The 9,885-nt window shown below is 38.4% G+C and overlaps 1 protein-coding gene, 2 long non-coding RNA genes and 1 other non-coding gene across 4 annotated transcripts; 2 read left to right on the top strand and 2 right to left on the bottom strand.

Annotated features, from left to right (window-relative positions):
* Positions 1-840: 840 nt before the first annotated feature.
* Positions 841-2,014, bottom strand: LOC124327775 (ionotropic receptor 93a-like). Its single transcript, XM_046786769.1, has 5 exons — positions 1,819-2,014; positions 1,542-1,759; positions 1,343-1,471; positions 1,133-1,281; positions 841-1,072 (listed from the first exon to the last, which is right to left on the bottom strand). Exons 1-5 carry the CDS (start codon positions 2,012-2,014, stop codon positions 841-843), a joined length of 924 nt encoding a protein of 307 aa, XP_046642725.1.
* A 2,279-nt stretch (positions 2,015-4,293) lies between these two features.
* LOC124326860 lies at positions 4,294-5,854 on the bottom strand. The gene is made up of 4 exons (XR_006915908.1): positions 5,344-5,854; positions 5,067-5,277; positions 4,590-5,007; positions 4,294-4,512 (listed from the first exon to the last, which is right to left on the bottom strand). It is a non-coding gene; the product is annotated as an uncharacterized LOC124326860 (long non-coding RNA).
* Positions 5,855-6,935: 1,081 nt separating this feature from the next.
* Positions 6,936-7,017, top strand: Trnal-aag. Its single transcript has one exon. It is a non-coding gene; the product is annotated as a tRNA-Leu (tRNA).
* Positions 7,018-7,552: 535 nt separating this feature from the next.
* On the top strand, positions 7,553-8,804 carry LOC124326703. The gene is made up of 3 exons (XR_006915710.1): positions 7,553-7,717; positions 8,149-8,350; positions 8,423-8,804. It is a non-coding gene; the product is annotated as an uncharacterized LOC124326703 (long non-coding RNA).
* Positions 8,805-9,885: the final 1,081 nt, after the last annotated feature.

Below are 9,885 nucleotides of genomic sequence, written 5' to 3'. Positions count from 1 at the left end.
CTCACACATCTGTGAAGCTGATATTGTTTTTCGTTCTTTCCTTTTTGAACAACGATCAATCCCTTGTTATATTTTTTGTTGATCGGGATTAGATTACAATCTGACTTTAGTTTCTGATTGCCTCCTTCTGTGGCCCTTTGTCCCTCCGCCCGTTTCGTAAATTCGATGTTTCACCTTTGGTTAGGTCGTGTAGAGGAGAACCCTGCTGTTATAAGTATAGCCTTAGGAGTTGTCAAGTGAGATGGCACTATTAGGATTAATTAATGAGGATCGGAGGATCGGAATTCATGACAAATTTCAGTATTTTTCTGAATTTCTAATCGGCCGAAATGAGTTTATTATCGATATGATAGAGGATTGAAATGAATGTTTACTGCGGCAAAGTTTTCTGGGACTTTGATTTTTCTGTCAATGGTTTTTATCTGCGTTTATTGTCTTTCACATTGTAGGAACTAATAATCCTCTTTATTTTTTCTAAATAGCCGATCCAAAACTGGTATCTGGTTAATCTGAAGAGCCATTTCGTTTCCTGTGTTAACAAGCGACGTCTTCCAACATTTGACAGAGGTGAATCTTAAACTAATTTCGATTACATTTTTTCAAGGAAATTTTTATTCCGCTATCCTTTCAATAATATCCGTGACTTTGCTTAATTAGAAAAGCCAATGGCGGGAAAGGCCAACTACACGTTTCACAGTATTCTTAGCTATTCATCTTCTTTTTTAAATATTTCTTTTAAAATTCTCTTTAAATTCTCTCTCCTACTCAAAATTTTTCGTCCATTTGTTGTATTTAGCAGCTAAATGAGTTGAAACCCTTCCTTCAAATTTGAACCTCCTTCTAGCGTAGACGCTCGTGTACGGAAATTATTTTTTCGACGAGGAAAGCCAAAATTGAAAGGCCAAGTCCAATCAATAAAACTAAAAATGCGCCAGTCAAGTTTTTGAGAGAAAGAGGCGAAAGTTTCGTTTTCTTGCTTCTGATTTGGGGTTTTCCGTTACACTGCGGTGGCATGGGTCGGAACCAGGTATCCCAGTAGTTGATCAGCCCATTTTCTTGTAGTTCCAGTATCCTATTTACGTCGATACAGAAATTTAAGAACAATTAAATTACTTTAGGTTTAATTGCTTACACTTGGGTTATGGTTTGCGTGTAGGGACTGTTTTTGGGTAGGCCCATCGCTACCGTGATGCCGAAGAATTTTTCTTTTGCCATTTGCCAAGTGCATTTCCCTGTCTTCATATAATGTTTTCGAATTTCGTCGTTCAGGTAATTAGTTGACTAACAGTTAAACAATTAATAGAAAATGCGAACATTGCTTTTTACAAATTAAAAACTTTACCTCGGAGAAGACGTTTCTTAGTCCCGGTTTGACAGATTGAATGCATTCCGACGGCAATGTGCATCGAGAATTCGGGATGGAGTCTAATCTTTTTTGTAATGTCTTATAAAGTCCCGTCTCATTAGCTGTCTGTGTCGTGTTGCAATAAGAAATGATTGTAATAAAAATCCGTATGATTTCAATTTTGGTTATGACATACATATATTAGAGTATTTATGAGACTGGATTCCCTAACGAAAAGATTAATATCGTTGCTGTCAATTAGGTCGTAGATCGAGTTGATCAGAGGAGGATTGATTGGCGTCACGACGTAAGTGAAAAGGATTGATGTGTAGGCCTGGACGAAAAAGAAAGCGGCCAGGATCCAAACACCAGCAACTAGTCGATAGGCCAATCTTTTCGATGGACAAGGTCCACCTATTTAATTAAGTCCTGTAATTCCTCTATTAAAAGAATAATGGTGATATTACAAATACCTTGTGAAAGTAAGTTCCCGAATACGTAGAGAAATTGTTTTGCGGTTCTTCCTTTGGTGATTATTTTTTCAGTCGGTGGGTTATTATTATCGTTGGGTCTAACATTTGAAGTTTCGAGTGAGGATCGATATTCCAGGTAGCGCTGGATTAAATTCAAAATTGCAATAACGCAAACGATCGATATTCCAAGTCCCATCCAAATCTATAATAAACGAATATAGTTGATGAATAATACCAAATTTTGATAGAAACCAATTTGAATGCGACAACCTGCCACTGAAACGGTTTGACGATGGCGTTAATGTTGGCCGTTTCAACGGGGATGGGGATGGCGAAAGCGTAATCGTCGTAAGCCCACGGTAGTGTCAAATCGACGATGGCATTCGTTCGGAGTGTCGGATATATATTGTGAACCAGCAACTCGCATCGCTGTGATGAATCAGATAATTCTCAACTTGTATTAAACCGAAATTAAAAAAAAAGCGACTTAACTTGATCCAGTAGATAATTGAAAAGTCCTTTTCCGTTTTCTAATGGCCCTAGTGTGGCGTCTGTCACCCGAACCATCTCGTACCTGGCCGGAAGGATAAAATAAAAGTTATAAAGAGACAATAAGTCAATTAAAGTTTTTGTGTTTTTGTTACGTGAAATTTAAACGTTTCGATATGCATTCCAATAGCACTGCTCCTTTGAGCGGTCCAATTAGTCCTTTGGGGTTTCCACTCCAAAGTGTCTGCATCAACCAAATATTTTATGTTTTATCTATTGAATTTGTTTGTCAAAACTGATAATTGTTTTTCTTTAACCCAGATGACGCGGAGGTGTTGGCCGTTGAGCGGATTGGGCGTCGATGAGAAACTGCGAATAGAAATGGCGAACCAGATGTACAGCAGCATTAAGAAAGGTAAATAAGACATGGCGAGTAGATATAGAGATTGATGTTTGTCGCAGGATCTCCAAAGTGCAACTGCTGCCTGAAACTGTTAAAAGTCAACTCCTGCTGATGTTACCGGATTTTTACTCTAGAATGATGAAAATTCACTATCGAAGCATTTGTTGTGGAAACGGGAAGACAATCGTGATGATTGGCTCGTTCGAAAAAGCTGTCAGCTGTTTTGAATCTGTTCCTAGGGTCATCTTGAACCTTGGAAATTATTTGAACGGCTCTTACGAGTCCGTGAGCATTTATCGTGAACCATTAAGAAATCTGTCATTGCAATTCAGTTGATTGATGCATTTGCTTCTATAGTTGTCTTGGTTTTGGCCAGTCCAAAACATTATGGAACGTATACCAATGGACGTACGTAATAATTCACAGACTTCAAACCGACTGGTTTGGAGGTAGAAGAGACACGGTCGTCGATGATTTTAGACTTTGTTGTAACAGGTTTGTGCATGTCTATTGATCTATGTAAATGTATTCGAGTGCGTTCGGCAGGTTCTCATCACGCATTCCAACTTCAAACGGCAGTCAACTATATTCTGAGACGTCTGAAACCCAGATACACTTCATCAAAGTTTCATAGCTCGTGTGGACTATCCGTACTGTGCACTAGAGCCGTACCCACCGGACTCAATGACGCTAGACTGGTTGTATTTATATCTGACATTTTGCTCAAATAAGTCTCTCTAAATTTGGTTTTATTCACGCTCTAGTCGGGATAGGATACCAGCCTGCATCCGCAATTCCGCATCCGTCGATTTCGAAAAGTGGAAATGTGAGTTTGTGCAACATTGTCAAGCAGATCCAGCTGGAAGGCAGTCCACCATGTGCGTATACGTGCTGTTCCAGTCCGTTGCTGATGCGCTGCTGGAAGCCAATTGAAAGAATTTCGACGCAGACACTTTGCAGCGGTTTTTAATCGACCGGAATTGTGGGGTAAGCAAACAACCTGACATCTCCTCGCACGCATTAGATCTATATTACAGTCGTATCTCGTATTTTTACTCGACCATGGATTAGTTCACTAAATCCTCATCCATTAGAACCTGAAGGGTTTTTGAGCTGCGAGTTTATTTGATCAAATTTTATTATGCGTGCAGTTCTACGGTAGGGCTGGCAAAAGTGGCAATAAAGACAGTTAATAGTCTTTTAGTTAGTATATATTTGGACCTTGTGTCAAGACTCTTTTTATTAAATACTGGGCTACTAAATCGTTTTTTTAAATCTCATTTTATATCTGGTTTCCGATTGGTGCGTTCTGCTTCCTCTTCCATGCCATCGCATTTAAATCGATCTAATCTTGTTGCAATTTGTGCCACGAACAAATTTTTTCACCAAGAAAAACCAGAAAAGAAAAGCTCAGTCCAATCGATAAGAATATGAATGCGCCGCTTAAATTTTTCAGGGAAAGAGGAACTGTTTTCTTCTTCTTATTTCCACTTTTGGTTGTACCATCACATTGAAGAGGCATGGTGCGCATCCCCTTGTACCAATATTCGATCAGACCAATTTGCTGCTGTTCCAATATTCTGAAAAAATTGTGTCATTTGAAATTGACAATTTTAAAGAAAAGAGAAACGACATTCAACTCTACTGGCTTACCCTTGGGTTATGCTCTGAGTGTAGGGACTGTTTTTCGGCAGGGCGAACGATGCCATGATACTGATGAAGTTTTCCTTTGCCAATTGCAAGTTGCATTTGCCCGTCTTTTGAAAATCAGTTCTGATTGCGTCCCTTAGGTAAACACTTGCCTAGTGAAGTTGATCCATTTTAAAAACAAAGTTCTTTTTCAAATTCGTGTCGAAATAAAACAGTCAAACATTTTTACCTCAGCGAAAACGTTTCTTGATCCCGGCGTAATCAAATTGATGCATTCAGACGGCGATGCGCAACGAGAATTTGGAAACGAGTCGAGTCTTTTTCGTAGTGTCGTGTACAGTCCCGTCTCGTTAGTTGTCTGTGTGTGTCGTTGCAAGAAATTTAGTGCCAAGTTCCTCAAGTGAATTTACTTTTGCCATTAAGACTTGCTTTAAATAGAACGTTTAGAAATCCGTATTCTCTGACGTAGAAATTGATATCGCCGTTGTCAATTATGTCGTAGACGGAATTGATAAGCGGCTGATTGATTGGCGTCACGACGTAAGTGAATAGAATCGACGTGTAGGACTGGACGAAGATGAAAGCTGCCAAGGTCCATACGCCAGCAACCAGTCGATAGGGTAGCCATTTTAATGGGCAAAAGCCACCTGATAAATACAAGTTGATGACTGGTGACGGTGACAGTCAAGTTTAGATTTTAAATAACCTTGTGAAAGCAAAATGCCCAATACGTAAAGGTATTGCTTTCCGGTTTGATATCTCTTGACTTTACGATTGTTTTGCAAATTTCCAGTTTTCGGTTTTTTATTTCTAGGTTTAAAATCCATATGGAATGCTGATTGATATTCCAAGTAGCGCTGGATTAAATTCAAAACTGCGATGACGCAAACGATCGATACCCCCAGCCCTAGCCATACCTGTAAATTGAATAATTTAAAGCTGTTAAAGTAATAAAGATTTAGGGCTAGTTGAAATGCACAAACCTGCCATTGAAACGGTTTGACGACCGAGTTGATGTTGGCCGTTTCGTCCGGGGCGGGAATGAGGAAAGCGAAATAATCGTACGCCCAAGGTAATGTCAAATCGATGATTTGATTGCGCTGGGATGTTGGTACCAGATCGTGGACTAGCAAATCGCATCGCTGCGATACATGAGGAAATTCTTAATTTCTATTTCAAATGGAAAGGAATCAACTTAACTTGATCCAGCAGGAAATTGAAGAGTCCTCGTCCATTTTGTAATGGTCCCAGTTGGATGTCGAACACTCGTATCATTTCGTACCTTGTCAGTAATGAAGTAAATCAAGATGTTAAAAAATGCCATTTAAAATAATTTAGATTTCTGTGTTACGTAAAATTCAAACGTTTTGACAAGAATTCGAGGACTAGCTCTCCTTTGACTGGTCCCACGAGTCCTTTGGGGTTTCCACTCCAAGGTGTCTACAATAGAAAATGTAATGTAATGTTCTTAATTGTTTTTACTTAAATGTTTTTAATGTTGATTACCCAGATGACGCGGAGGTGTTGGCCGTTGAGCGGATTGGGCGTCGATGACGAGCCACAAATAGAAAAGGTGAACCAAATGGCAACTATGAAGAAAATATAAAGGAAATAAGACATGGTGAGTCAGAAAACTAGACGTTCTGGTAGAATCTTCTCGGTTCAACTGCTTGAAACTGCACGAGTACAGTACAGCTCCTGTAGTGTTATTTTATAATACCGGAAAAGTCAAACTGTTTGCAAAGTGGTCCGTTTCCACAACAAATAATTTCATGGACGTTTAATAGGATAGTCTTTTGTAATGACATTATCGATTCATGTAACTTTCTTCGAGGTCATTTAAAAGTTAGTGTCTGCAGCCAGCAACGATCCTATTTAATATCAGACATTTAATCAAAAAGTTTGTTGCCGACTCTTGATTCTATTACCGTTAATAGTTTATAATTCGTGATAGATTATAGTCATTAAAATGTTATCGAATGACGTCGCATGCGTTGCGGTGTAATAAATTAGACAGTTCATTAATTTATTGACATTTAGTGTCGGCTGTTATTTTGAAATGGGTGAATGCGTGAGTTATTCGATCAAATCAGGATCTTAAATTACGACTCATTACATTTTCTATTCGACTGAATGGAATATAAGAACGCCACATGTCCTATTGAACGCAAACCCTCCCGTGTGCTCAATTGTAATTGATGACGTTTAGCGTAGCCAACAACTCGCACAGAGGGCTGTTTAACTAGATTTTGCAATGCATAGTTGTTACAGGGCTAGGATCATTTTCAAGATGTGGCTAGAAGGGGGCATCCGTTAAAAAGACGATGAGCTTATTTCTCCTCGTGATCTCATCTGACTACCAAATTTAATAATATCGTCTCTGCTGCCAGTTCATAAATTACGATTTTTTTTACATGCGTATGAAACAAATATTCTTTGGGAATTGTTTATTTTTTTCTTTATTATCATTTCTTTTTACTGTTTGCTGAGTTGGTGAATTTGTAAAAAACCATTACAAAACATTTTTATTTTACGAAAAAGTGAGATTTTTAGAACTATTGAGTAAATAGGTATAGGTAGCGTGGCCGAGAGGTCTAAGGCGCTGGTTTAAGGCACCAGTCTCCTCGGAGGCGCGAGTTCGAATCTCGCCGCTGCCATTACATTTTTCTTTCTCTTTTTTGGAGGTACTGTGCCAAAAATTGTTACGATACCATGAATCACAGAAAATATTACTATTTTGATTGCGTGGGCGATAGCCTTAAATTGAGCCGTATCTTTAATATTCCTTTTAAAACAAATTCCATACTGTTTAGCTAACCAACTAATGTTTTATTTCTGTTTCTATAAAAAAAAGTAAGTTACTTTATCTTTTCCCTATAACAATATCCCCATGTCCCCAATTTTGACATGCTCTTTCAATTCGCAAAAACAATGTCGCTATTTCGCAGTCTTAGCGCGATGTGTCTTGAAAGTCTTGAAAATGTAAGATTTTGGTCTGTCGCATCACCGCACCACTCGTGTCAAATTTATCCTTATGGTTTCTGATACCATTTAAGTAACGCTAGATGCAGAATAGAATAATGGTAAACCAATTTTATGACCAATTATAGCCACTCCATTTGAAAAGACCTCCCATTACCTTTTTCGCTTGAACGCTAGATGTCACTTCACAGGTTCTAAAGGAAAAATTTTTCTTATCGGGCAACCTTGCCTGTTCCTCCTTTTTCAATTGTTCAAGATGGCAGCTAGTGGCCGGCATCCTCTATCTATGGCAATTCTTGGGTTTTAACGTTGCCAGAATTATTTTGCCTACAGACTGCCATGAGAAATTTTCCCAAAATTACTGGCATGCATGCAGTAAGTAATTTGCTTTGACATTATTCATGGGGGTTTATGACAACTCCAGGCAGGTTAAAACTTTGTTGCACAGCAATTTCCACATTCATAGAATTTTTTCGAAAAATCCAGAAATTTCTTTGTTTCCTGTCCATAGTTTAAAGCAGAACAGATAGTTGAACTATAAATTTAATTTACTGGTAATCTAGCCTTTAATTCTGACTCGTCTTGATAATCTGATCATCCATTTTGTAGAATGTAAAACTCAGTGTGGCTTTTACACGATTTGATTTCCCTTAGTTCAACATTTTGTCTTAGTATTTGAACCTTGTCAACTGTAAGGTCTATTGTAAAAATTCTTGTCTGTTCTAAAAAATTTAAAGTTTTGGTTACATTTATGTTGAGCGTGCACTGTGTGTTACTTATGTCTCATCTGTTTTCTTATCTCATAGGATTCAACCGTCAGGTGAAGTTCGACATTTGTCTTGTTTTGGTGCAGCCAGCTAGTGGTGTGATTAATGGAGCCATTCATATACTCCTCGTCAGATCCAACTTTTTTCTCCCATTGTGGAGATAATGGTGCCCACTCAGGAGATTTTGATGACCACAACATAAGCTCCAATTTACGATGATCAAAGGAAAGTTTGATTTCAGGTATTGCTTCCTTTCTGTACCATCTTGATTTAAAATGGTTGACATTTCAATACATTTCCATTCTGTTTTCAGGCCTCCGCCGCTGTTTCATGGTTTGGACCCATTGGTGGAAGCTGACAAGAGATAGCTGAAATTTCAGCAATGCAGGTGTTGCAGCTGCTTGGTCTGAAAGGAGCTGTTGTGTTTGTTGCTGTCAGAAGATTTATATCAGCTTGCATTAAATTTTTTCATTGAGTTTGAAATTTTGGTCTGTTTTAAGTTGAAAATCTATGTTTATATGGTATGAAGAGATTGTCTATTCTGCTAACAAATCAAGGGGATTCAACATTATCGAGCGACAGATAAAATTGTATAGTAGTTATTGTTCTAATTTGAGTTCTGCTTTGGAAAGTCATTATTTATGACTTTGTTATTTTTAAATAATGTAATAAACAAACTAAAATTGATACGTGAATTGTGTTTATTGTTCCCACCTCCACCCACAATTCCACCACATTTTACAATCACATGTACATACACACATACACTTAAGTTCACCCGTTGGCTGCCACGCCATACAACCCGTAAGTTGTTTTTCTACTACTCTACGCGCCACGTCAGAAGGATCCATGGCCAAGGTGGGACTTGCCATTGCTGACAAGTCCGGGCTGACACGGTGACAGGAGAATCCATCACCGCATCGACAAGGGGGAACTTGGTGCATTGCCTAACAGGCGCCTTTCGGCGCGGCCCATGCTAAGGAGCGGGGAGAACAAAGGTGTGGCAGCCAACGGGTTAACAACGAAACATAAATACCAACAACAAATGATGATCCACGCTGACATTTTAGGGCTGCCGTCAATCTTTTAGTGTTCATCTAGGCAACATCTCTGCATTACCTAAATATAAAGAGAAAACAGTTCTTATTAAGCGACATGACAAAAGAACTTACATATAGGTAACAGTGATCAGGTTTTTGGCTCAAAACTTAAACAGCTCGAATTATTAAAGGCTTTAAAATAGCTGGCAATATTGAGAACTGTACATGCATTAAAGTTCACTTGCTAGTCTTTAAAAAAAAATCCGGAAGTAAACCGGAAGTAACGCAGCGCCTCAACCATTGAGCTGACGTCGAATTAAACCGCATATTCGTGATCTCCATGAAAATTGGGGTCGATTTTGTGTGATTTAAACGAAATCCAAAATTTGGCCAAAATCGAGAATTTTCCTGAACTATAGTTCAGGAAAATTTTCGAAACCGGAAGTATGAATACGTAAAAAACATAACATGAACTTTACCACAAATTTGACGAGGATCACGAATATGTGGTTTTTTCGTACGTCAGATGAATATTTACTAAACTACAGACTGAAATGAGTAAACCGGAAGTAGAAATAAAAAATCAAATATCGAAAACCTAACAAGTGAGCTTTGTTGGGGGAATAGTTATCGTTAGTTATCACTACAGAATTACCACAAAAAACGGTCGATAAACGTTTAAAGAGATGTGTAAAGTTACTGAAACTGACTGTTTTGACTGACAGCTGAAAATGTT

The sequence above is a fragment of the Daphnia pulicaria genome, chromosome 2 (genome assembly GCF_021234035.1).
Source record: "Daphnia pulicaria isolate SC F1-1A chromosome 2, SC_F0-13Bv2, whole genome shotgun sequence".
NCBI classification, from domain to species: domain Eukaryota; kingdom Metazoa; phylum Arthropoda; class Branchiopoda; order Diplostraca; family Daphniidae; genus Daphnia; species Daphnia pulicaria.
The sequence above is the reverse complement of the archived record's forward strand: the minus strand, read 5'-3'. Positions and strand labels throughout refer to the sequence as shown.

Bases quoted from the DNA above. Each gene is read 5' to 3' on its own strand.
- LOC124327775 (XM_046786769.1), bottom strand. From the start codon at position 2,014: ATGGGACTTGGAATATCGATCGTTTGCGTTATTGCAATTTTGAATTTA. The intron at 1,282-1,342 runs GTAAAGTTTTTA...TTTAACTGTTAG, and splicing joins TAAGAAACGTCTTCTCCGAG to TCAACTAATTACCTGAACGA. The intron at 1,073-1,132 runs GTAAGCAATTAA...CGACGTAAATAG, and splicing joins ACGCAAACCATAACCCAAGT to GATACTGGAACTACAAGAAA.